The sequence below is a fragment of the Heteronotia binoei genome, chromosome 1, assembly GCF_032191835.1.
Source record: "Heteronotia binoei isolate CCM8104 ecotype False Entrance Well chromosome 1, APGP_CSIRO_Hbin_v1, whole genome shotgun sequence".
Lineage (NCBI taxonomy): Eukaryota > Metazoa > Chordata > Lepidosauria > Squamata > Gekkonidae > Heteronotia > Heteronotia binoei.
Window position 1 is genome coordinate 164,398,658 of NC_083223.1, and position 27,648 is coordinate 164,426,305.

The 27,648-nt window shown below is 39.9% G+C and overlaps 1 protein-coding gene across 10 annotated transcripts in view; it reads right to left on the reverse strand.

Annotated features, from left to right (window-relative positions):
- Positions 1 to 27,648, reverse strand: part of CEP170 (centrosomal protein 170) — a 150,946-nt gene that overhangs the window by 29,884 nt on the left and 93,414 nt on the right. For 5 of the 10 annotated variants that reach the window (XM_060243602.1, XM_060243564.1, XM_060243538.1 and 2 more), the window contains 5 exons: positions 20,650 to 20,799; positions 10,515 to 10,635; positions 8,188 to 10,035; positions 2,333 to 2,383; positions 737 to 971 (listed from right to left, as the gene is read on the reverse strand). In XM_060243602.1, coding sequence (XP_060099585.1) covers positions 737 to 971; positions 2,333 to 2,383; positions 8,188 to 10,035; positions 10,515 to 10,635; positions 20,650 to 20,799 — 2,405 coding nt within the window. The remainder of the gene's footprint in view (positions 1 to 736; positions 972 to 2,332; positions 2,384 to 8,187; positions 10,036 to 10,514; positions 10,636 to 20,649; positions 20,800 to 27,648) is intronic. The other 5 variants (XM_060243554.1, XM_060243546.1, XM_060243574.1 and 2 more) reach the window with 4 other exon arrangements.

A 27,648-nucleotide genomic window follows, 5' to 3' on the forward strand; every position in this document is an offset into this window, starting at 1 on the left:
GCCTTGTTTTTTTGTAGCAGTTCCTATTTAAATGATAGTTTCCCCCCTTATCCCTATAAAACTGGACCCCTCTAATAACAAGAATGGATTTGGTGCTCATATATTTCTTCCTTGTTCGACCTCTCCTGTATATTAAGGGTGAGACCAATGGGCAGATCCTATTTATGCACACATGTAATGTTCCATTTTTTGTGTTGCCTTCCACATAGCGCAGGTGACACGGAACAATGTGTGGTCTGCCCTAGCTCTCACTGCTGAGTGGTGATTACTATCATCCAAATATGTCTTTTATATAAAGTCCTACCTATGATGTACATGCCTGTCTGATGTAACCTCACAACCTACATCTTTGGCAAATCCTCTTTTGAAGCTTAACAGATCAACTTTCTCTACAGCCAGTTAGTTAATTCACTTATTATCATCCTCACTTCAATATCTCCTTTCACCTTTGCTCAATGCTTGTAGTTTAGATCCTCAGGGCAGGGCAGGGCAGGGCAGGATTTAAAAAATTCTTTAGAGATCTTAAGACTGATGGCATTATATAAAAGTTAAACAGTAGCAGTATTTCACAGTCTGTATTTGGGAACACTGAATTACTATCTTTCTGTTCTAGTAAATAAAGCTGGTACTTCTGAGGTACTCTGACAAATTTTGTATATATAAACTCAATTACATTGTAAATTAGTTTGAGTTGTGTGCCTCCCCTCCCCAAAGAAAGCATTCCTTGAAAGCCAACCTTGCTATTTCTTCTCGATGAGCAGTCCAATCACGAATATAGTCTTCTTGTTCCTTTATTCTGTGTTTGAAGATATTGCTAGCTTGGGTTGGAGTTCCAGAGCTCTGCAATCGAGTAGTTTTCAGGGCTGGAGAAGTACGCAGACGGGCATGTTTAGGAGAATTACGGTTTGATCCAAATTCATCTTCTGAGGTGGAAGCATAATCTGTAGGAAAGCGCCTCCATCTTGAATTTACTAAATTAGTTTAATTATTAAAAAAGAATTATTATGGTATTGCTTGCAAGAAAGAAAAAAAATGTTTTTTAGAAACAATCACCACAACACACCACGGTTGCTTACATCCAAACCCCCAAAGTATTTTATAACAGTGTTTGCTTACTAAAGCTTAAAAAGAAAGCTACTGTGATTGTGGTTAAATAAATAAATGTGGATTAACAAAATGTGGAAAACATGCTCCTTGTACAATGATGAGTTAACAAGACAAGAATGCTGTTTGGTTGTCTAAAACAAGATATCTCAGGATAAGAGCCCAAATCATTGTCCTCTTCTTATATCGCAAAAGTTAGTACTTTTTCCTGCAAATTTTGCCCAACATCAAAAAAGCCCAACTATACAAGAAATGCCAGAAGAAAACAGATACTATGACTAAAATAAAGCACATCTCAGAAATAAATTAGTAGTTTATCTTATTTGAAATTCGTCTTGGAAACATCAAGTATGTCTGTTATTATAAGAGCAGAATGGATATATCCATGCTTTCATGTCACCTTCTGAAAGACTACTGTAGCACACTTTTGACAACAAGCAAAACATTCATCACCTGTCAACCCTGAAGGCTGCTGGAATCGTTGCTTTTTTGCTTTTTACATGAAGACCCATCAGACTAATAAGGGCACAGGCCCTCGTAACCATAATAGCACCTAAACAACATAATGGAACTTATTTCAAACACCAGCTGCTTCTGCTAAACAATGGTGCTGAAGGTCAATTATTATAGGTTATAGATTAGTATTTAATTCAGGTAGGTTTTTTAAAAAAATATGTTTAAATGTTTCTGCTGAAGTTGATTAAGTGTATACATGGAAATTTGCAATTAAGGTTACAATGTGAAAACATCATAATGTTCTTTAAATATAACACAGATTGCAAATTTAGAATACAGCTGTATCACACAACTTGGTCAGATGAAAACAAAGTCATATTATATTACTAAATTTTCCACTGAGTTTACTTTCCAATTCCAGTAGCTAAGTCTATTTCCTTTCAAGCTTCAAAACAATTTTTGTTCCCACTGTTAGGTTGGTCAGTTGAATGAGCAGAAAAAGCGTTATAAAGCATGCAAAAACACAAGTGAATAACTAAGGGCCAAAAAATATTTATGAGTTGGGTCCAATGCTTGAAAATATATTTTTCTTTGAACTAAAAATTTTGTGTGTGTTCAGTTTGTTTAAAGACAATTTTTTTTTCAAAAATCAACATCTTACAATTTCGATCTAAACTGTAACTCTGCATTGTACAAAATGAGCATTTGAAGTAAAAACCCAAATATTTATGAGTGAAATTTTAAGAACAAAATATGAATTCTAGTACTCTACCACTGTAAGTTTCAACTGCAGGATCTGGGTCTGGGAGAAGATGCTTTATCTCTGTGTATAAAATATTTGTTTACTGTGTTAATGAAGAAAAAACAGATTTAAAGCATTTGCTTAAAAAAGAGCCTGTTGATAAAATTTCAGGGATCCCCCCCTCCCTTCTACACTTGTTTTTAATTGGTGGATTAAGAAAAGTAGTAAGTATTCCCAGCATGTTGAATCGATTTGCTAGAATTCATTTAGGGGGAATTTTTTTTTTTTTGTAAAACTGTCACAAAAAGGAGGATACACAAATTACTTTAACTCTTTAAAAATTGTAAGAAGTATTTTCTAAGTGTGAAGAATCCATATAAACTTTCCTGAGGTTTTAGGCATTTAAAATACTTTAAAGTTTTACTTTGTTTATAATGAACATATTTATTATATAGCCAATCCTGAAAAATAAAGATATATTGCTTCATTCTATCCAATCTTCACCGGAACACATCATATGATAGCCGAAGAACCACCATGGGGAGGATGTAAAAGGTTGAATCACATTATGTAATATACTCCTATTTCATTTGTTATCTCTCTTTCAATCTTTGAAGTGATATGCTTAAGCACAGCATCCACTGAGAATCCCCAGAGATTTCTTTGTTGTTTTTTTTAAAGTCACCCTGCAGATAATAGTTTACTAAACAAGTTTTAACATGCTGAGAAGAATTTAGGATTCCCTTGCCTTGTTTAAAGCTGGTTCATTAAGATTTGCTTCTGCTTTTCACTCTAGTAATAGCTACACATATTGAAACATTACTCAGGGAAAAATGTAGCTATGTTGTACCAGCCCTGATCCTATACGAGCTCTCTAAATCTCGTGCCAAATATTACAAAATTTCTAATTATGAGGTCAAGCAGAAATCTGACCTGGAAATTAATTTCTGCTTGCTGCGGGAATGGAAGAGGGTCACCTTAAAGAATAGTACTGCTCTGAGAGTCTTCCTCAGTAAACATGTAAATGGATGAATATGCAGAGTTATTCATCCATTCATGCACAAGCCAGCAGTGTTTGTTCCAGAGAGTGCTGCTACTATTTACTAAGTTGTGTCATTTCCACTTTGGGACTTTTCAGCAACCCTTTTTTACAGTGTCTTAAAACCTCTTTTTTCCAAGTTCTGGACCAAATGATGTAATTCAACTAGTATTCTTATTTCTATTTTTGCAAAATGCAAAAACAAATGAAGACTTTAGACAATATGATGCAGGACGAAACAGCAAGTGCAAATACTGTTACTTTCTGCCTCTTATGCTCCACTATGTCATCTGAAATAAACTTTCACCTCTCTGTGTCTGATGCAAGTTGACAACTGCATTTGAAGCACATGTACTCCATCACAGAGAAGGAGAGATGAAAGATGAGAAAGCCCTATTTTAAAAAATGCACATATGACACACAAAACATGCAAGCTATTTGGACATCCTGTTGCCCTAGAAATTAATAACATCCAAAGCTGCTCTAAGGTTATTTGAGTACAGTAGCTTTAGTTTGACAAGTAAACATATACCACAACAGTGCCTCCACATTTTTTTGTATTTCAGCTTTTCTGTCTTCAAAATGATACCTGGCAGTATTCTGCCTATGTATAGTTAATGGGATGAAGGAACTGAACATGAATAGCTGTACCAGTTACTCTGGTTCATCATTCACAGTTATATTAATAAACTCTGTCTTTCATAGCTTTGGAATTTTGTTCCTGGAACTGCACATGTATAGCTGTGTGTGTGTATACATTTAAAATACAATAGGGCTGCCAAGCTTCCGCCGGGGCTGGGGGATCCCCTGGTTTTGGGGCCCCCCACCCGCCGGCATGGAGCAGGCTGCAAGGGGGGATCCTGGCCCCTGGAAGTGAAGTCATCGCGCAGGGCTTATCATGCCGGAGATGCTCTAGGATTCGAGGTAAAAAAGCAGCAGAGGAACTTGGCAACCTTAAAAATACAGTATTTTGAGCATAAAGATGTGTTCAATATGTGCTCAGGTCGAGAGAAAGAGAATGAGTTTCTAAATGTTCTCAATGACTGTGCTATGGAACAGATGGTCACAGAACCTACCAGGGGTGGGGCGATCCTGAATTTGGTCCTAAGTAATGCCCAAGACTTGGTGAGAGATGTAAAAGTGATCACACCGCTTGGGAGCAGTGACAATAACATTAATGATTTCACCATTTGTATAAGTAGGGAGTTGCCCCAAAAGACAAGCACAACCACGTTTAACTTTAAAAGGGGTAAATTCTCTGTGATGAGAAGGAGGCATGTGAAGAGGAAATTGAAAGGAAAGGTAAATACAGTCAAAACCCTTGGGGAAGCTTGGAGGCTATTTAAAACTACAATCCTAGAAGCTCAGATAAAATATATACAACAAGTTAGGAAAGGCACAAACAGGTATAAGAAAAGGTCTGCATGGTTAACAAACAAAGTAATGGAAGCTGTAAAAGGTAAGAAGGACTCCTTTAAGCGGTGGAAAGCTAGTCCAAATGAGATTAATAAAAGGAAACACAGGCTGTGGCAAATCAAATGCAAGACTGTGATCAGGCAGGCAAAAAGGGACTATGAGGAACATATTGCAAAACACAAAGACCAACAATAAAAATTTCTTCAAATATATTAGAAGCAGGAAAGCAGCCAGGGAGGCAGTGGGACCCTTGGATGACCAAGGGGTAAAAGATTACTGAAGGAGGATAGGGAAATGGCTGAGAAGCTGAATGCATTTTTTGCCTCCGTCTTCACTGTGGAAGATGAGAAGTGTTTGCCTGCTCCAGAACCACTAATTTTGGAAGGGGTGTTGAAAGACTTGAGTCAAATTGAGGTGACAAGAGAGGAGGTCCTACAACTGATTGATGAATTAAAAACTAATAAGTCACAAGGTCTGGGTGGCATACATCCAAGAGTTCTGAAAAAACTCAAAGTTGAACTTGTGGATCTCCTGACAAAAATATGTAATCTTTCATTGAAATCTGCCTCCGTTCCTGAGGACTGGAAGATAGCAAATGTCACCCCCATCTTTAAAAAGGGTTCCAGAGGAGATCCGGGAAATTACAGGCCAGTCAGTCTGACTTCAATACCGGGAAAGTTGGTAGAAACCATTATCAAGGACAGAATGAGTAGGCACACTGATGAACACAAGTTATTGAGGAAGACTCAGCATGGGTTCTGTAAGGGAAGATCTTGCCTCACTAACCGGTTACAGTTCTTTGAGGGGGCGAGCAAACATGTAGACAAAGGGGACCCAATAGATGCTGTTTACCTTGACTTCCAGAAAGCTTTTGATAAAGTTCCTCATCAAAGGCTCCTTAGTAAGCTTGAGAGTCATGGAGTAAAAGGTCCTCTTGTGGATCAAAAACTGGCTAATTAATAGGAAGCAGAGAATGAGTATAAATGGGCAGTCTTCACAGTGGAGGACGGTAAGCAGTGGGGTGCTACAAGGCTCAGTACTGGGTCCCATGCTCTTTAACTTGTTCATTAATGATCTGGAGTTGGAAGTAAGCAGTGAAGTGGCCATGTTTGCAGTTGACACTCAATTGTCCAGGATTGTGAGGCACTCCAAAGGGATCTGTTGAGGCTGGGTGAGTGGGCGTCAACATGTCAGATGAGGTTCAATGTGGCCAAGTGCAAAGTAATGCACATTGGGGCCAAGAATCCCAGCTACAAATACAAGTTGATGGGTTGTGAACTGGCAGAGACTGACCAAGAGAGAGATCTTGGGGTCGTGGTAGATAACTCACTGAAAATGTCAAGACAGTGTGCGACTGCAATAAAAAAGGCCAACGCCATGCTGGGAATTATTAGGAAGGGAATTGAAAACAAATCAGACAGTATCATAATGCCCCTGTATACATCGATGGCGTGGTCTCATTTGGAATACTGTGTGCAATTCTGGTCACTGCACCTCAAAAAGGATATTATAGCATTGGAAAAAGTCCAGAAAAGGGCAACTAGAATGATTAAAGGTTTGGAACACTTTCCCTATAAAGAAAGGTTAAAACGCTTGGGGCTCTTTGTCTTGGAGAAACATCGACTGCGGGGTGACATAAGAGGTTTACAAGATTATGCATGGGATAATACAAGAACTCACAATACAAGAACTCATGGACATTCAATGAAATTGCTGAGCAGTCAGGTTAAAACGGATAAAAGGAAGTACTTCACCCAAAGTGTGATTAACATGTGGAATTCACTGCCACAAGAGGTGGTGGCAGCTACAAGCATATATATGGGTGTGTGTGTTTATATGCATGTGTGCGTGTGTGTATATATATATATACACACACACACATATTGGCCACTGTGTGACACAGAGTGTTGGACTGGATGGGCCATTGGCCTGATCCAACATGGCTTCTCTTATGTTCTTAAGATCCTTTTGCTGATACCAATGAGACAGTATTTCTTTTCAGTGTTGACTATTAAGCAGATAGTTACTACTTCAGAGTTAAGCTATCAGTGTTGACCTGATACAGCAGACCTGATATGGTAGATATTACAGTAGAATTCCATTCAAGCATTGCCGGAACCCACTGGTCATGAGTAACAGAAGTGAGAAGGTCCCTGTGATGCACTTGATACATACAATCCTGTAATGTATGCATTGTGTGTCTCAGGGAAAATCTGTGTTGCTCATTTCACATGGAATCGTACATTATCAAGTGCATTGTAGGGAACTGTACTTTCTTAATATGTAAGAACGAAGGGCTTCCTCAACTCATGAATGGAGTGCCACTGTAAAACTGAGAAATCCAGGCTATTGTGTTTTCAGAAAGTAGTCGTGTTGATCTACAGTAGAATAGCTAGATTCAAGACCAGTACCACCTTGGAGACTAACAAGATTTTAGTGGTATAAGCTTCTGAGAGTCAAAGTTCCCTTGTCAAACACCATCTGATATCTGATGAACTGAGCTTTACTCTCAAAAGCTTATACCTCCCCCAAAATCTTGTTGATCTCTATGCGTGCTACTGTACTTGGAATCTAGCTAGTCTATTGTATGTATCATACAATTCTTATTTCATTGTTTTTTAATTATATAACCAGTTTTAATGCATTGTTCATTGTATGTATTATATAGGGGTTTTTTTAACATTGTTTTTATAACTGTAATCTGCCTTGAGAGTCTCAACCAGAAAGGGGAATAAATCCAGTAAACTAATACAATCACTCGGTAATCATCATCATCTTTAGTTTTCCTCTGCTATGTAATCTGAAACATAAATCCATTGGGCAAAGTCTTTTTCTTCCTGTGCAGCACCTAGTATAATACTGGTGAAAAAGCAGTATTTATAATCAAATCAGAGGTATTACCTTTACTGGAACAAAACAAAATTTGACTGGTTTATTTCTTTAAAACCAGGGGAAGAATTTTTTCAAGATTATGAGAGGAATACCACTGATTATCACTTGTAGTTTCTACAGCACAATTCTCAAGTTGACCTCATAATAGACCATCTCAAATTACTACTGCCATTTTATAACCCAGAAGCACAGAGTTACATGGGTGTCCAGGCCCATCTATAATTAATGACTGAACAGGAAACAGCTAATCCCAATACAAGCTAAACAATAAAAATAATAGCAGCTGGTTTCAGAAGTAACTCAGAAGCAACTTGTGTTCTCTCTTCAAGTTTTATAACAGAAAAGCAGAATTAGATGAAGTATATTTTCCTAAAAGGTGAAAGCTTATGGATCATGCTTTTAGCAACACAACATTTAGCCAAAGTTTTATCATTTTGTATTAGAATTGGTAAATTACATAATATTATTTGAAAATATTCAAGAATGCTTCTATATCAGTCTCCAAACTTAGACATGCAAAATTTTTAAAATGTCCTACCTGATGGAGAATTATGGGCTGAAGACAAAGATTTGGCTTTGGAATCTGATAGTCGAGAAATGCTATTTGCTCTAACTCTAGGAGAAACTTTAGTGCCATCTGCTGTTGGTGTTAGCCTAATGCCACTTCTAATTAGGGCTTCTGGAGTACGAGATGATGTAGTGCTTCTAGTTATTGTTGCTTCAGAGTCACTACGTGCTGATAACGAACCAAGCCTATTTCTACGTGGCTGGGCAAGTAAGTCTATTCTGGAGATATTTTTTCTTCCTGATGGGGGCTTGGATGTAGAACTTGTAGTTGATACTTCAGAAGCTACTGATGCTTTATCTGCATCTGCGAGTTCACTATCTGAGACTTCACCAAGCCGTGCTCTACGCAAGAGAGAAGTCCTTGTGGGACGAGGCCTTGGAAGGGTGGTTGACTTACTGGACTGCCCAGCTGATGCTGAAGAGGTCTTCAGTTTAGCTGACTTAACACTTTCTGTTTTGGAATGCAGATGTTCATCTGCTGAAGTAAAAGGAGTCCTTCCATGTAATTTACCAGAGCATGTTTCCTGGTCAGAAGATAAGATATCAGATATAGCAGAATGAGGTACACTAGACGTTTGGTCATCATCTGTTAAATCTACTGAAGGTTGCCTTATCCTGCCACTGTTCTGCACAGACTTGCGTGTGTCACCTCTAGAAGCAGAATCCGAAGAACGGCTTTTTGTTCTCTTTTCAATCTTATCTCTTGCACTTGTAGAAGATGACTTCAAAACATCTTTAGAAGCAGAACCAGTGGAACACCTATCTTTGTAGAGGGTAGTAAAGCTTTTTCTTTTCTGAGTTGATTTTCTTTCACTATCACCAGTAACTAAACTAATTGTACTAGCAGTATCCACATCTGATTCAGGTGAAATGGAATTATCGCGGTTATAGCTGGGAGTTTCAGGTCCTTCATCTGTTTTGTTTTCTTCACGCAGTTTAGCTTCAAGAAAAGCCATTACAGCTTCTGTATCTTTTAAAATAAGTGTGGTATCTAGACTAGAATCAGTTTCCACAGAATCACTTTTTTCAGATATTCTACTTGTGGATGTTAAAGAAAAAGAAGGTGGAATAATTCCAGTTTGTTTGTTAATATGAGGGATTAGCTCTATTGGTATATTTGCGCTTGGTTTATCTATAGTAAAACTACCTTGTCTCACTAATGGTTTTGATGTTTCTTTTTTATCACCGCTAAACCCTTTTGTAGTTTGACTTTTTGTAGTTTCCTCTGCTTTTCTTCTTTTTCCTTCACTTTGTGCCTTTATTTCAGTTTTACCTGCACCACGTCCTAATGCCTCTTCTTTATTTTCTATTTTACGGGGAACAGAAGTCTCTTCTCTCGCTTTTTCTAGTTGATTTGAAGATTTTGCAGAAGACAATTTAGTGGGGATCCAGTGTATCAGTTCACTTTGTTCTTGCTGTTGAATTTTAGCTAAAGCTTGTGTCACCATTGATGCTTCTCGGCCATTTTCATTCCTGTCTTTGACAGAGGAAGAACAATTGCTGGAGTGAAAAAAAGTTTTGTCACCTTTAGGAGAAAGGCCATTTACTACTCTGCTAGTTTTAGTCAGGCTTTTCTCAATATCCTGTACTATTCCTTTTTGGGTATGAGTTGGAGTTTCCTTCTCTTGAAGTTCAGTGTCTTGTTTTTCTCCTATCTCTGATCTCTGATGGGTTGTAACCTTTGTTTTTTGGCCTTCTGTAACATTTTCCTCTTTTGGCAATTGTGGAAGTGTTCTCCTTTTTCGATCTCCTAGGCTGGTCAAAGAGCCAACTGAGCCAGCACTTCTGACAGATATTCCAGATTCACTGATGTCAGCATCTAAAGACAAATATAGTTTAAAGGAAGTTTTAAGCAAGCATCACAGCTCACTGAGCTTCTGAAAGTATTATGGACTCATTCAACACCACACTAAAATAACCTTACAGGAATCCTAGATTTTCAAAGGACATTTAGGGCTGCTGTGGGAAGTGGGAGGTAGGAAAATCATACTCCGTAGGTGGAAATCCTTGCACCCATGGAAGCATTACTGTGGATATAAGTCTACATTTTTCTTCTAGTGTGCAGGCTGTTTATGTTTTTAAAAGTCTTACTACATCCTAATTTATCTATAAAATAATAGAGGTACATCTATTTACTATTATCTAGCATAACTGCTTCACTCACCGACACAATTTAACCAAAAAGTAATGATAAATTGAATGAAAAACTGAGCACAATGAATGTATTAAAAACTACAATCAAACAAGGTGGTTTCATAACATTACTTCAGAAACTAATCAGAAAAGAACTCATAGTACCATTTTCTACAGAAGCAGATGATTCTACACGCAGTTCATTTTCTTCGTGTTTTGTATGGTTAGCAGCTAGACTGGCCCACTGTGAAACCCAGCGTTTGCTTCCAGGCGTAGCAGTACTTTCCTGATAACAAATATTAAAAAAAACATAGATTACTCTTTTACCTGATTTTAGATTATTTGATGAATAGTGGTTAGCATCTTAGTCATTAAAAAAAAAGAAGCGCAAAGCTGAGAAGATAGGTTCAGAAGAATGAGAACACTAAAGTCAATTTTTTACAATAATTAAGTCTATATTCTACAATGCCTAACAGCAACAAGCATAAGTTTACTTCAGCGCATTCACAGGCTTTAAGTACCACATAAAATTATAAAAGTATTTTGTAGGACATCCTTTCCCAGAGAAACATCTGGTAATATCTCATTATTGCCTTGAAATTGGCAATGCAGAAACCTAAGGCAGCTGATGTATATATCTTTCTTCCCAGCACATAGTTAATGCCTCTCCTTGTCAAGGGGTGATGAATGGGGACTCCATCTGTGTTTGGAATGTAAAACCTCTGTGAGAAGGGAATGGCTGCTGGAAAAGAAATTCACAGCCATCTTCCCTAATGTTATAGAGATTCTCCACCTTCCTAGTGGACACCTGTCCAGAAGCTGGCTTAGCCCAGATATTAGTTGCTATATCCTTTATGCCCTTCACCATTGGCAACACTACTGAGCCTTGTTCTGCTGCATATAACACTCTCATGACTGGATCTGAGGATGTTGGATTCAGAGAAGTATAGTTCAGCTCAAGAGCCTCAGCCATCCTAATAAACTGTTCTGAGTATAACTGAAGGTTCTCTGTTGGAGACACTGGAGCTGGATTTCCTTCATTGTCAAGTGATGGGAGGGAGGTACACTCAGCTTTGAAATCTGATGCAGGATCTTAAGGGTCTTCTGGTTCAAGCACCAATGGATCCGATGCAGGTTTCTGGTCGTGATGCTCACTCACGGGTACTCCTTGAGAGTTCATCCCTGGTAGGGAGAGCCTGATGGAGGTTGCTGTCAGTGTTCCCTCTAAGCTGAGTTATTGTGAACTAGCTCAGAGTTTTTTAGCCTCCGGCTCACACATTAACTCAGGCAAAATGGCTTCAGAACAAACTAATTTATGCAGTAGCTCACAATTTTAATGCCAGTAGCTCACAAAGTAGGATTTTTGCTCACAAGACTCCACAGTTTAGAGGAAGTATTGGTTGCCATGCCTGGAAGGGAGGTTGCATCCTATTGGTCCCAGGGTGTTAATGTCCATGAGGGATAAAGACCCCATTGTGAGGATGGGGGCCAGTGTCCCATATGTGGAAATCCAGTGACTGACCCACTTAGATGAATGTGTAATTGAGACTTTTTCTTGAGACTTCTTTTTGAATGGTGGGGCCACAACTACATTGTTCTCTGATGTATGGTAATAAGTTACCCAAGGAGGGGGATGGCATCTGTGGTCTTTCACAAAGGATCCACTCTCCATCAGGAGATCTGCTACAATACCAATGAAGTGATGGATTTGTAGTGAAGGAGATCTTCAACCCTGAGATGAGTTCGACCTGCATGATGGTGTTTGGAATCTAGGACTACTGTGTGATTGATGTTGATCTAGTGACACCAAAGCCTCACTTGGAGTTGAGTGGCATCAATCCTGGAGTGATGGCATGTTGGGGTCATGTCAGAGATGGGAGTAAACATTGTGGGGACAAGGGTGCATGGTGCTGAGCTGGAAAGCCATGGTGGATGCTAGGTCTGATGAAATCCATTTGATTCCAAGTGTCTGAATTTCTTTTTAGCTTTCTTTGCCAGGGGCTCTGAGGCAGCTCTATGTGTGGATATGGCCTCTTCAGAGTTGGATTTTGGTTTTGAAGCCAGGCTAGAGGCCACAGAGGGAGATCTCATTGGAACGCTCAACGATTTCCCCCCCATAGAGTAGCTTTTAAGTGCTTACCTTGGTCTTGAGATGCTTTTGATGTGAAGAGGCGGGCAAGTCTCCAGATGCTGGTATTATGCCCTTCCCCAAAATAGAGTGCTCATTGTTTTGTGCCATTTTTGTGCTGTAGGCATGGCACTTTTTAAAAAGGGCCATCAAGATTTGAGAATCTACTCACGAGAATCACAAAGAAAAACTGCTGAGGAATTTTTCTCTAGAAGAAGCCTGTGGTTTGGTCTCTGTCCATGGAAGCAGAAAGGGAACTGCGGGAAGAGTGCTTCTTCCCCCTCCATCATGTGATCAAATGTGTGGGAAAAGGTCTCTGGCTCTGTCAGAGGAGAGGGGAGTGCTCATCAAAGGAGCTTTCTAGAAGTTTGTGGAATTTTCTCCTTCAATGGCAGGCCTTGCATTGAGGCACAGAAGACATGAAGATGAACTCCTAAAAACAGATTTACTATAAAGAACTTATTATAGTTGACAGAATGTTAATGGGGAGAATAAGCTTAGGAAATGTAAAAAATCTACTGCTACTGTTCAGATACATTGTGGGCTCTATCCAAATTTGCCATGTTTTCCTGTCTCTGCAGGAAGCTACCAGTAACCCAGCATGGCCAATACAAAGGATAACTAGTGGATAAACAGGGATGTAATATAGGAAGAGCAGAGCTTTTTATGGAAACCTATGCTATCTCAAGGCTTATTCACTTCCTCCACTGCACAGTGTAATGCAATATTACCCGTGTGGTATAGCAGTTAGAATGTTGGACTATAGGGTTGCCAAATCCAATTCAAGAAATATCTGGGGACTTTGGGGGTGGAGCCAGGAGACATTGGGGGCGGAGCCAGGAGCAAGGGTGTGAGAAGCATAACTGAACTCAAGGGAGTTCTGGCCATCACATTTAAAGGGACAGCACACCTTTTTAAATGCCTTCCTTCCATAGGAAATAATGGCTAGAGGGACCTTCTTTTGGGGCTCATAGAATTGGACCCCCTGGTCCAATTGTTCTGAAACTTGGGGGGTATTTTGGGGAGAGGCACTAGATGCTATACTGAAAATTTGGTGCATCTACCTAAAAAACAGCCCCCCCGAGCCCCCGATACCCGCAGATCAATTCCCTATGATTCCTTAAACCTGCCAGAGATCTAGAGCTGTGGGGGTGGGGCTATCCCCGCCGGCCAGCTGGCTGGGGGCGGGGAGAAGCCTGTAAAACCAGGAGATTCATGCTTGAATCTGTACTCTGCCACAGGAGCTCACTGGGTGACCTTGGGACAGTCACTGGCCTAACTTCCGCACAGGGCTGTTGTTGAGAGGATAAAATGGGAGAGGGCAGAACCAAGTTCTAAGCTACTTCAGGTCCCTATTGGGGAGAAACGTGGTGGATAAATACCTAAATATATTAATGAAAAAGAATACTTTTACACCGAAAATACACTGAGCTCCAGATGACTGCTTAAAGTTTATTTCTACATTTCCACAGCTGGATTCCAATGAACTCTGCAGAACATCACAGCATGTTATGAAAAATGCATAGGGCCCAAGAATTCTTACTGGATATTTCAAGGTGCATAGCTTAGGCTACAACGTACAGAACAAAAACTCTTGGAGCACTGATGAAAGGGTACTTTGCACCAGCAACAACCAAGGCAAGGCTGACAAGTTACGAAGGGAGTGTTTGTATCAGCACCCTTATAGGTACCTACCCCGGGACTCCAGGCACAAAATTCAAACAGGGATTCTACTTCATTGTGATTCCTAGGGCTAGGAGAACAAGATCAATATACATTGCTAAAATCAGAGCCCATACTTCAAAGTGGAATCCCTAAACACCATCTATAACTCACCCTCAGCACTCTACTGTGCTGAACAACAGAAAATCTTTCCCTTCCACTTGAAGACTCATAGTATTCCATGTGGCAGCAAATTCTCTTATACAGGGGTCATGGGGATAGATTAATTCTTTAGAACATCTATATCTTGCTTTCCTATCATAAACACAGCAATCAAGGTAGCTTACAAAATTAAAAACTATGCCAGTCTTAAAGGTGACATTAAAATAGCTGCAGAATAATACAAATGAGCAGCAGTAGAACTGCAGTCAATGTTGATATCCTACAGCAGGTAGCCAATAAATCCAGCAGTATAAATTTAGACACAATAAAGAAGAAATAAAGTCAACTGGAGTTACTGGTATTGAGATCTTTGTATGGATTGACCAATCTCAGTAAAATTTGCTTTAAAAGAAAAAAAAAAGTCAACTGGAGCAAGACAGTTTTGACAGATTTCAGTTAAGCCAAGTGTATACAGGCAAGATGGACCTCTAGCATGCATAACAAGAAATCTCAAAGTATGGGCAGGATGTAGTTCATCACATATTCTGAACTGCTAAAATGACAACACCATTAGATTGCACTGGTTCTGAAAGAGAGATGCATAGGCTAGGGAAACAGTCCAGAGAAATCTGGGGGGAAAGTACCCTTTTCATTGTTCTTTTGAAATCTTTTTTGAATTTTTCTGATGGAAAAAAATGTAAAATTTTGCAGAGCACTGTAAAATCTATGAAATATTCTCTGCTTTGGATTGAGTTAAATGCTTTATAAATGGTAAAACCATCTACCATAATGATGATGGAAAGTGCTGTCAAGATGCAGCTGACTTCTCATGGCTTCACAGTGTCTTCAAGGCAAAAGACATTCAGAGGTGGTTTGCCATTGCCTGTCTGTACATACCAACCCTGGACTTCCTTGGTGGTTTCCCATCCAAGTACGAACCAGGGCCCACCCGGCTTAGCTTCCGAGATCTGATGAACTCAGGCTAGCCTGGGCTATCTAGGTCAGAGCATTTACAGTAATAGATAATGATAATTCCTAAGCTACTAAAACCTATACAATGTATTTTCAAAGATATTCTGTTTAAACGTGAACAATACAAACTGCAGACTAAGTTCTAATGGAATCTCTATACTGGATAGCTAATTTTGTCCTTGTCACCACCCTTTCCCCATCACAGGCAAATCATACACATGTCTCCAGATATAAACCTTAGGTGATTACCACATGCAAAACTGAGCCAAGGTATGCAGAATAGAAGAGTACATAAATCATAATGCTTCTCTTAGCCACTGAGCATCCTGTCACTCTACTGTAACTAAACTGCTACTTTTAACTCTGCAGTGTACACTTTTTCTCCCAAGGGGAAGGATTTTAAATCAGCCCCAGAACCATGCAGATCATAACTGTAACTGTGAAAATAACTGTTATATAAATGGGATCATGGCAAGCATAATGCCTTGGAAACTAGTATGTAGGAAGTTCTATGGTAATGATGCATACATAAAAATGCCTAAGATGGTTACTAAAATCAAAAACGCAATTATTGGTACTCACAATGGGCATAAGCTCACCTACCCATACTGTTATTGGATGGATTCATTTGGCAAGGACCCAGCTGGCTGAAGTGTGGGAAGAGGCTGTGGATGAACCTGTCATGGTACCCGGTGAGTAAGCCTGCAAACATTGCTACACCAGCCAATAAGTAAGTCAGCCTCTCTAGGCTCCACACAACACATTCAATGGCTGTTTCACAAACACAATCTGTCCCTGACAGGCATAAGTAAATTTTTTTTAATCTGCCTTGATTCCCTCCCTATGAGAAAACCAGACTAGACTTAAAATAGATAAAAGAAATGTAATTTGACAGAATCTAAAAATCAGAGCAATAAAACCAAAAGGAAGAGTGTAAAATCAGGATCTGAAGGGGCAAGTATAAAGAGCAAATTTAGAATGGATTTAAAATTCTGTATTTTTAGCACTTTTCTTAACCCTTCCAAGGAATTGGGGGTATTTTTGACCTTGGAGTCATGGGGAATAATTGGTTTACCAATTTAAAAACTTTCTACAGGCACCAAACTCCTGTTGAACTTTCTCCTCAATGAACTGCAGTGCCCTGAAGTCCCGCTCTCCCCTTTCCTGCTGTCTTTCTTTTTTAATTTTGAGTTTCATCAAAAGGGGAAATGGGGTCAATCTGGCCTATTAGCAACTTGGCTTGAAAATGAAAGCACTATGCATAATCGTAATTTGGGGTACTATTGACCCTCAAAATATTGAAAAAATTACTCTAGCACCAAACATGTTCCCATGTTTAATCCTCCCAAGGGAAAACCCCCAGCTATACTACCTTCAGCATAGGAGTCAAAGTAACCTCCACGTTACAGCAAAAAACAATGGAAACCTGATAGCTCTCTCAATCATGGCGTTAACTAATGACAAAAATTAGGCCTTAAGAATAACTTTCTGCAGAAATGCAGGACAAAGAAGACAAATTTGGAATTCGGGTCAAAAATACCCCTCATTGAAAACATCAAAAACCCAGAAAACCATAAATGGGGTCAAATTGACTCCACAATTTTTAAAGCAGAAGACACAGTTGGGAATCTATAGAACTGTTTATTTTTAAAGAAAGCAGTCATTGTAACCTTCCACACACACAAACACCCCCCCCCCCCCAAAAAAAATATGTAAAGTTCAGAAGGTGATTCAGGGGGTTGGGAAATTTGAAGGTGAACAGTTAAGTGCACAGGTGACTATGAGTCATCTAGAGTAACTTCCCTGTGTAAACTTGAGATGTTCAAATCAGAGGCTTTGAAAACATGAACAGCAAGGAAACCAATCAGCTCTGTGGACAGGTGGCTGGGGTCATCTAGAGTACTTACCCCCCCACCCCCCAAAGATATGTAAAATTGAGTGATCACTCTGAGGTTTGCAAAATTTGAAGGCCAATGCTATGCCGGGAATTATTAGGAAGAAAACAAATCAGCCAGCAGGAGTGCAATTCCAGCAGGAACTCCTTTGCATATTAGGCCACTAATATGCCTAATATGCATATTATGTAGCCAATCCTCCAAGAGCTTACAAGGCTTTTTTTTTTGTAAATATTTCCCCCCCCCCAATATTTTTGGGGTCAATAGTACCACAAATTATGATTATGCGCAGTGCTTTCATTTTCAAGCCAAATCTATTGGGGCCAGACTGATCCCATTTCCCCTTTTGAAGAAATTCAAAATTAAGAAAGAAAAGAAGTAGAGAGAGGAGACAGGGTCTGCAATTCATTGCAGAGAAAGTTCAACAGGAATCTGGTACTTGTAGAAAACTCTTAAATGGGTAAACCAATTCTTTCCCATGGCTCTGGGGTAAAAAAAAAAAAAGATTGCTTGGAAGGGTTAAATAGATGTGTCTTCTGCTTTAAAAATGGTGGGGTCAACTTGACCCCATTTACGGTTTTCTATGTTTTTGATGTTTTCAATGAGGGGTATTTTTGACCCCAATTCCAAATTTGTTTCTTCTTTGTCCTGCATTTCTGAAGAAAGTTCTTGAGGCCTGATTTTTGTCTTAGTAGCTAATGCCCTGACTGAGAGACCTATCAGGTTTCCATTGCTTTTTGTTGTAATGTGGGGTCTTTGACCCTATACCTAAGTAGTATACTTTGGTTTTTTCCCTTGGGAAGGTTAAAATAGTTGGGGGGGGGGGTGAGAGGACAAAGGACAGACTGGAACTGTACAGACTGTTGAATACTGAAGGCCATACAGAACACCAAAAAAGTAAAAACTATTAGAACATACCCTTTTGGTTTCAGAGTACTTAAAGATGAGAATGTCTCTTGAGATGTTGGATAAACCATTATCTTTATTCACCTCTTGCAGTTGTTTCAGGAGCCTTAGAATGAGCTCTCTCAGACTCTGAAACCTGACTTTTCTTAGCAGCATTCATAATTATATACGGAATACATAATCATAGGTTGTTATGGATATGTTATGGAGTCACTTACTAAAGATTCCACAGGACAGGAACATTCTTTCAGTACATCACTAAATACTTCAGAACAAAGGCACCTTTAAAAAGTCACATTCATCTTAACTACAAGGACAAGTAACTTTTCAGAGGCAAAATAAAGAATGCTGTTATTAAAGTAGTTTACTTTAAAGAGCTTAAATTAAGGCTAATAAGATTGACCATGAGATGTGTGCAGCTCCTGAAGCTCCCACAACAACCCCAGGTTTAATTTCAATACAGAGAACTTCCAGCACTTCTTGTTTACTTAGCTAATTGGTAAATATGATAGCCAAACGTTAAGGGATCAGAATCAAGGAAGCAAGTTTAATTTTTCAGCTTCATTCCCAAATCACTATCAAAGCCTGATTCATATGTAAAGGAAAAAGTTTCTGAACAGCAATACTCAATATACTGAAACACAGACTTACATCTGCTGCGTTTAGGACAATGTTGTGTAATTTATATTAAATACAACTAATGCACAATTTTCTATAGCTCTTCATTCATAAATATTTCTGGAAAAGTTGCCCATCTCTTGCTTAACATACAGTAGATAACCACTGTGTTGCAGTGGTTTGTGTTGAGGCGGGGAGACCCAGTTTCAAATCCTCACTCAGCAATGAAGGTCACAGGGAAATCTTGGGCTCTCTTATTCTAAGTTACAAGGATATTATTCTAAGTTGGAAGGAAAAAATGGAGAGGGGAGAACGATATATGTTGGTCTGAATTTCTTGGAGAAATTAAGATTAAAATGTCCTTTAGTTATGTGTTCTCTTGCTAAGATACTTCTAAATATTAAAGTTAAGCCAATAAAAACCAAGTTGTTCTGTATAAAATATTTCTTTTATTTCAGAATTAAGACATAGGTTTCGGTTATGGCATTACACTTGCTTCAGTTTTTTTTTTTTTTTTTTTTTTAAAAATCCTGTTTGAAACATGGCCAGAAGCACTGAAAGTGTGGGACTGTAGGGTTCTTGAAGTTCATCTTGATAAAATTATATAAATCATTTGGATTCTGTGGATAACTTTGTTCTGAGAGTGGGTTAGAACTCTCGTTGGCCAAGGTTGGCAGCATGACAGGGCTGATTCAAGTTGATGCAAGTGCGCCACCCAGAGGGCCCTGCATTATTTAACAGGCAATCTTAGAATGGTGAAACAGAACAGTTTCTGTGCAACCATGGTGGCATAACTGAGAATTCTGCCACTTTTCACTTTGTCCAAAAGAATTTAAATACATTTCATGCATAAACCGTCTTTTGCTCATGTAAGGACGTATGTAGGAGTTCAACGATTTTCCTCCTTGGATTCATCCCATGCTGTCTCTGAGGATTAGCTCCCAAGGGCAGCTTTTCAGGTGATGCAAAAGTTACTGCTGAAGACAGCAGAACTGGAAAACTTCTTTGCTGCAAGCAAAGTGGAGCTCACAGTTCTTTGGATCTAACTCACTGCAAATCTTAGCAAAAAAAAAAATCTGATAATGAAACTAGTTTAATGTGAAAATATGTAAGAAAACCAAAAATTAAGTAATTGTTGGGATAAAATCTATATGACACTGAATAGTAAGGGGACAGAACACATATCTTAATTTGAGTATAGGAAAAACAGATTAAGATTACACTGACCTTAATTACACAGAGAACAAAGTAACCGTTAAAAGAAGAGAAACAGAAGATCAGCAATCTGATTAAGTAGTGAAGCACTTCTAGATTTTTTTTTTTTTAAAAAATAACCATTACGAAGACATTAGAGTACTCATCATCAAGCTATAGAACATTACTAATGTCTACTAAACTTGACACAGAGGTTTATTTCACATGAAGTTATAGCATGAACCTTGTGCCTACCCATACAGATTCCTAGGTAAAGGATGCCAAGTGCCTTTGCAGAAAAAGTCAATTATATCTTTCTATATGGAAAGATTACCTCAATTTTGTCTGAGTTCAGATTCTGCAAGTTTTCTTTTAACACTCATGAATTTTAGATGTGTGGTTGACTAACTCCCGTATATACTCTTGCAAATAATGTGCAAAATCTGCTTCATATATTTTCCTTAGTTGGATAATAAATCCCATATTCATATCCTGTATATTATAAAAATACACACATGCAACATTGCACTGATATGCATGCTATGAACAGCATGCAACCAGAGCAATATAAAAGTGAAAACTGACCATTTATCCATGGTCAAGAATATTTTTTCTAAAAAAGAAACCCAGAGATAGAAAAGATGAATACAGAGTTAGTTAATGTTCTCTAAACAAAACTTGCTACCTATTTAATACTGACTATATTAAGGTTTTAATTCTTATTGGAAGAAAAAAGATGACGACTCCAAAAATTGAATTCTACCTCTGTGTCAAGAAATCCAGTGGTACTCAGTGGTCTTTTTTCTTCCAGTACTATTGTAGCAGAATATATAGCCCAATCTTTTACTAAATCTTTCTGGCTTTCGTTGGTAACAGGCCTATTATAATCCTGGCTTTCATCCACTCCAAAAACCTGAAAATAGAACAAAATCAGCACACTCATTAACTGAAAGCCTTCCTGATAGTATTCAGCCTGAATGTATGGGTGGTATTACTACCAGTTCAATAAGCCCATCATTTAAAAGTTTTAACAACTCATCCTCATGCCATGTAAATGTTGCAAGCTCTTTGCTTCACAAATAGAAATTATTTGTGACTACAAGTGGTACATATCAGTTCTAAGGTAAAAACATGAATTACTGACTTACTCCTAATTGTTGCTCATCTGGCTATGAGAAAAATCTAACTGTAAAGTTAAAAATATTTGAGGTATTTCAAATACCATTTTAATATATATTTCTATATGCATACTTTACATTTACATTAAAAACAGCTCACAGCAAGGGGGCTACTATTCAGAGAAAATGTGGAATCATTGGTGATTTGCAAAAAAGAGGCAGTAAACCACCACACATGACAGTTGACCTCAAGGCAGCCAGGGAAACTGGTGCCTAGTAAAATCCCTCTTTCCCATATTAATCCCCCCTCCCAAATTAAGCCTTTATAAGCATGACTCCTTTACATATCCCCCCTGCCATGTATCTTTTTAAAATTAAGTATCCTCAAGTCCCAACTGAGTAATGGCATCCTCTCATGAGCTTTTCAAGGCAAGTGATGAGCAGAGGTGGCTTGCCATTGCCAAAGCAAGCCAGACTTTCCATCCAAATACTAACCACAGCCAACCCCATTTAGCTTCCAAGCTCTAACAAGCTCAGGCTAATCCGGGCTATTCAGGTACTCATTACTGGAATACCCTTTTCAATAAATCCATCTTGGTTGATCCATAACCATATTCAACATATACTTATCTGTGTACCTTTACTGATTTTCTACAGTTATATTTTGAAGGGAAAGCACACAGCAAAACAATTTTAGTTTCATAAAGGACTTGAACATTTTACACTTGGAGCTGAATACAGTTGAACAACATACTTGGGATGCATACTCAATCTTTTAATTCAAAACACATCTCTCTCTATTGATTCAGTAACATGGTAGTGTTACAAATGTTTGAATATACATTGCCTCTGAAAATTTTAGCAGAAATGAAATTCTTTAAATATATTAACAGATAAAAGTTGTTTTAGTTAGCATAGTTCACAAAAGGTTTAACGTGCTATCTTTCTGGGCTTCTTGACTTACTTTGTAAATTAGTGCACCCCCATATTCAGACTACATTTTTCTTAATAGAAGGAGAGGCAATTTCCAGCTGTTCCCCTTATCATTATAGACCACTGTGCTATCTCTGTGGGCTCCATGATCAAAGCAGCAGAACTATGGGGAAATCAGTGGGCTTCAATAAGAGGCAAGAAAGTTCCATTCTGTTCAGAAGTGTTTTCTGTAAGTGATGTAAGAAACTGAACTTTACAACTGAGCCCTGTATCTACAACCCTTTTGTGCTCCTGCACAAGTTGTTCAAAACAGTAATTGCCCCACAAACAGTTAAAAACAATATATATTTCATAAATATATTAATGGCTGATAGGGAAGTGTCTTGTACAAGTTACAAAAGTGTATACTATAGACCAGGGGTTCCCAACCCCCGGGCCGCAGACCGGTCCCAGTCTGCAGCAACTGTTAGCAACTGGGCTGTGCGGCCTTGCCGTCCCACCCCTACAGCACCGCGCAGCCTCGCCCTCCCCCATGGTGCCTCCCCCCCTCTGTTTTCACAGTTTTAAGGCCCAGGAAGAGGTGGTGAAATGCCTCCCAGGCTCTTTAAAGGCTGACCCTCCCCCACTGATCAGCTGATTGGTGGGGAAAACCACAGCAGCAGTGGAGAGTGACCCGCTGAAAAAGCGGCACTGCCCTTGCCTCCTCCCCACTTCCTTCCTGGGCGTGGGAAGTGGGAAGGAGGCAAGGACAGTGTCGCTTTTTCAGCTGGTCACTCTCCACTGCTGCTGCGGTTTTCCCTGCCGATCAGCTGATCAGAGGGGAGGGGTCAACCTTTAAAGAGCCCGGGAGGCACTTCACCCCCCTTCCTGGGCCTTAAAACTGTGAAAACAAAGGGAAGAGGAGGCGCTGTGGGGGGAATTTGGTGTCCCCACCCTGCTGGCCCTGGGGCCGTGGTGGGCGGGTCAGCCCTGATACCAGTCCTTGGTGCCAAAAAGGTTGGGGGCCCACTGCTATAGTATATACAACTCAGTAAAAATCAGTTGATAAATCTGCAAGTATTGGCCTAGATCCATCTGAATTTTTAAGTGGGTGGAAGAATTTCCCATCACAGAGCATGACTTTACTGTCTTTCATTTCAGGGGCCATTTAGGTTACAGTGGGAGGTGTGAGTATCACACTTAGAGATGGGCATGAACTAGAAAAACAGCTGAGTGATGGGGAGCAACCTGCTCAGCTGTTTCAGGCTGTCTTGTGTAGTTCCTTTAAACCAGTGGCCCCCAACCTTTTTGTCACAGATTGGAGGCCTATGCCAAACCCTACATGTTATTATGGGGTGAAAAAGAAGTGTGGATTGCTGGATTTTTGATCTTATTTTGTATAACTATTTCAAAGATGGTGCTAAAATATGTGAATTCAGTTCAAGGATTCCAGAAACTGGTATGACAACTGAAATATGAATTTTACACACTGAAATGTCATGAGAACAAGATTGCACAGGACTGTACAGGATTGTACAGAGTTACACAAATGAAAGAGAACACACACCCCTCCACCCCCCCAAAGACTGTAAGCCTGCACAATCATGTTATTTGAGAGTATGTTTCCCTTGAATTTCAACCTGAAACTCATCACTGGAAAGCCCCAGTATGTATTGCTAATGGTTGACCAACCACAAAGACACACTCCTAATGAACGCCTGCAACTCTGATGAACAAGACGACCAGTCTTGTGGACTGATAAGAAGAACTCAGACCATCATGAACATACTGGGAAGATGTTATGGATATGGAGTTTTGCAGTCCCCTGGGTGCCAAGTAAACTATGAATAAGGAAAAAATAACTCACACTTTTGTTTCCACCTCTTAGGAATAATGTCCCACCCTTGCCCAAGGTAAATGTAAAAAAGTCTAAGAAGATGGCAGATTTTGGGTAGATAAGCAACAATAAACATTTTTAAAAATATAACAGGAGCAGGAAACCAGCCAGAGAAGCAGCGGTGCCTTTGGGTGACAAAGGAATAAAAGGATTGCTAAAGGAAGATGGGGAGATGCTTCTGGGTTCACTGAGGAAAGTGTGGGGCATATACTCTGAAGAAACACTGCGGGGCAAGTACTCTGAGAAACATTGCTGCTGTAATTAAAATACTAAGAATACCTGAAAATAAGCTTTAATAACATTTTGCCTGCTCCAATAAGTGAATTCTGTATTAATAACAACTTTTATCACAGCAAACCCAATCCCTGACGCACCTATTCAATCCTCGCCTGTTGAATAAACTTGCTATTTTGTTTTACTGTTAAACTGTCGCCAATGCCAAGGGAAATAAAAAGAGGACTCCTACTTTTTCACATCAAGTTCCTTGGGCTGAGCTAAAAGCAAAATTATATTCTGTGGGACAGAATTGCTTTCAAAAAGCTCTATTATTACACACTACCAAGGGTTGCTCAGTCACAGCAGGGAACCAAAGAATTTTCGTGGGAAAATCTGCCTTACAGTAGGGAAGTGCTAGGGTGTCTGTCATAGACTCCAACAGGATTGCCATCCCTCAGGTCTCAATGGGGGTTCCCCTGGTTTTGTGACTGCAATCCAAGTCATAAGTTTGCAGCTTGGAGTACAAATGTGCACAGGAAAATGTGCGGGAAAAGCAGGGAGGCAACATGCACCTGTGATCCAAGCTGCAAGTTCGTGGCCTGGAGTGAAAATGTGCCCCCCCTTCTCCCCCAAAGCATATAGAGATGTCCTTAAAATGCTTTGGGGTACAAATGTGCACAGGAAACCCCACCCCACCATTTCTCTCTTAAAGCATTTTAAGGTATCCTTTAATGCTTTGGGAAGGAGGGGTGTGGCGCATGCCTGTGCAGGTGCCGGTCTCCCGTGTGATGTCTTTCTGCATGACATCAACAAGTTGGGGCTGTCCCTGTCCCCTCCCAGACTGCCCCCAAAGTCCCCCACTGGGGACCTGAAGGCACCTGGCAACCCAAGACTCCCAACTATTTTTTCTTTCCCTCCTTCTGGAAACTCCCTTATGGTCTCTGTCTCCATATCATCTTCTCAGGCATTCACCAACCCACACTTTATCTGCCTCCAGTCTTCAGCTATATATGCCCCGGAGGTCTCATATAAACCCTGGAGGTCGCTTTGCTCAGCCTCCCAAGATCTTCTGATAGTCCCCGGCCCAAGAGATGCCCGTCTTGCCTCTACCAGGGCCAGGACTTTCTTAGCTCCCTATGGAGATCCGGGTCCTACCTTGCTTGCTGGCCTTTCGTAGGGCCTGCAAAATGGAGCTGTTCCACCAGGTCTTTGGATGAGGCAGTGGGCATCTATTTATCGATCGGTTGGCCTCCCCCCTATTGCTCTGCTGCTCTACTGCACTACTGTACTGTGATGCTGTATTGCGGTACTATTTTGAGCTATACCACCTTGCTGTCATGTTGTCTTTGTGAATCATCTTGCTGCACTTTGATGAATGTTGTAATTGGTTTTATTATGATTTCATTTTATTGCGATTTTATTTCTATTTGCTGTACTCCGCTCTGAGCCCCAAATGGGAAAATGAATGGAATATAAATAAACTAATAACAATAATGTTATTATTTATTTACTTCATTTATACCCCACCTTTCTCAACAGTGAGGGCCAAAGCAGCTCACGTCATTCTTCTCCTTTTTACCTGCACAACAACTCCTGATAGTTTAGGTTGAAAGTAGGTGACTGGTCCAAAATCATAGCAGGATGGGTCTCTGAACCTGTGTCTCACAGATCTTACTCTGAAGCTCTAATTGACCACACTGGCTTCCATAGGGTAGCCAGGCCTAGTTGAGTCATGCAAATCAGGTGGTATCAAATCACCCAGAGGTTAATTCCAAACCTATGTTTGCCAACCTTCAGGAAGAACCAGGAGATAAACCTGAATTACAGTGGACCTCTAGAAGATAGAGATTTGTTCCTTGGGGGGGGAGGGGGTTGAAAATGACTGCTCTGGAGGCTGGACATGGTCTGAGACCTCTCCATCCCCAAACCTGGCCCTCCTTAGACTCTACCACAAAATATCCAGGAATTTCCCAGCCTGGAGAAACTCAGCCTGGAATACTGTGGTTGACTAGCAACAGTCACTGAGGGGGTCTTAAAGCTACATATGATCCTTTTATCATTTTGTGGTTTTTTAAATCCCCCAATGTATTTATTTTTATTTTACATTTTTTCTGTAAACCTGGGGGCCCTTTTCAGGTTTGTAGAAAGATCTGTTTTGGATGTTTACAGCTTTAGTCAACTGATTTAAGTATCCTCAGATATGGCTTACTTTGCTACTATTATCCTCAGATATGGCTTACTTTGCTACTACATGACTTGCTGTCATGTTTAACGTCTTGTTTCAAGTGCTTTATCTTGTTTTAAGTGTTTTATCCATGCCTTTTTTCGTGAGTATTCCTGTATCACACATCTGATTCAGTCAGCAGTTTGCAATTCGCTTTTGCAGAATGTAGTGCAGTAATGCCTTTTAATAAACTGTTTAATTCATATCAATAACACTTTAAGGCAGGGGTGTCAAACCCAGGGGTCAGATCAGGCCCCCAGAGGACTCCTATCAGGCCCTCAAGCAATTCACTGTTGCCTGCTTCCTTCTTCCGCTCTTGCTTCTTTCTGCATCACAGTTTGCTTTGCCAGGTTTGGTTCGATCAAGCTGCAGAGCAAAGCCTCTATTTCCTCCACTGGCTGATCAGAACATGAAGCAACTTTTGTACAAAAGCTTGCAATGCCCAGCCATTTCATGTTTTCCTCTGCATCTTAGGCTCAAAGCATTGACCATGAGATTTCTGTAATGAATGCTAGTAAATCAAAAGTAAGTTTGTAATTTACAGATACACACATGACCAACACTTGAAAGATTGCTACAGCACAGACATTGTCTCCAGATTTTGATGCAGTAACTTAGAGCAAGAGGGGTCAATTATCAGAGACTGTTCAATAAATAAAATATTGCAAAAGTGCTACTGTTTTAAGCATGTTTTATTTAAAGGGTTGTTTTTTGTTTTTGTTTTTAAATTGTGTTTATTTGAGTCCTTTGTAAAGTTTATATCTCTGCTACCTGGCATTACATTTTATAACACACACAGCTCAGCCCGAGAAGGTCTCATTTTTGTCAGATCCAGCCCTCATAACAAATGAGTTCGACACCCCTGCTTTAAGGAGGAGACAGGGTTGCCAACTCCTTTAAAAAATTCTTGAATATTTAAGGGGTGGGGCCTGGAGAGGGTGCTGACTGGGTGATTTTGGACCAGTCACACACTTCTGGCCTAATGTACCTCACAGGGTTGTTGTGCAGATCAAAGCGGGGAGAGGAGAATTATGTAAGCTGCCTTGGTCCCCCACCCCACTGTGAAGAAAAACTGTCCTTTGCCTATATAGAGGTCGCCAGGAGGGGAGAAGTGATAGAAACCTGAAGTCAGAGAGGCAGATCAAGAGAAGGAGACAGAGTTTCCAACTCCCAGTTAGGAAATCCCTGGAGATTTAAGGGGTGGGGCCTGGAGAGGATGGGATTTGAAGAAAGGTGGGATCTCAAACAGGTACAATACCACTTCCCCCTGGGGAATCACTGTTGCCAACCTCCAGGTGGCAGCTGGAGATCATTCAGAGTTACAACTGCTCTCCAGATGGCAGAGATCAGCACCCTTTGAGATGGGGGGAGTGAATGTCTTCAATTGGGTAGGTG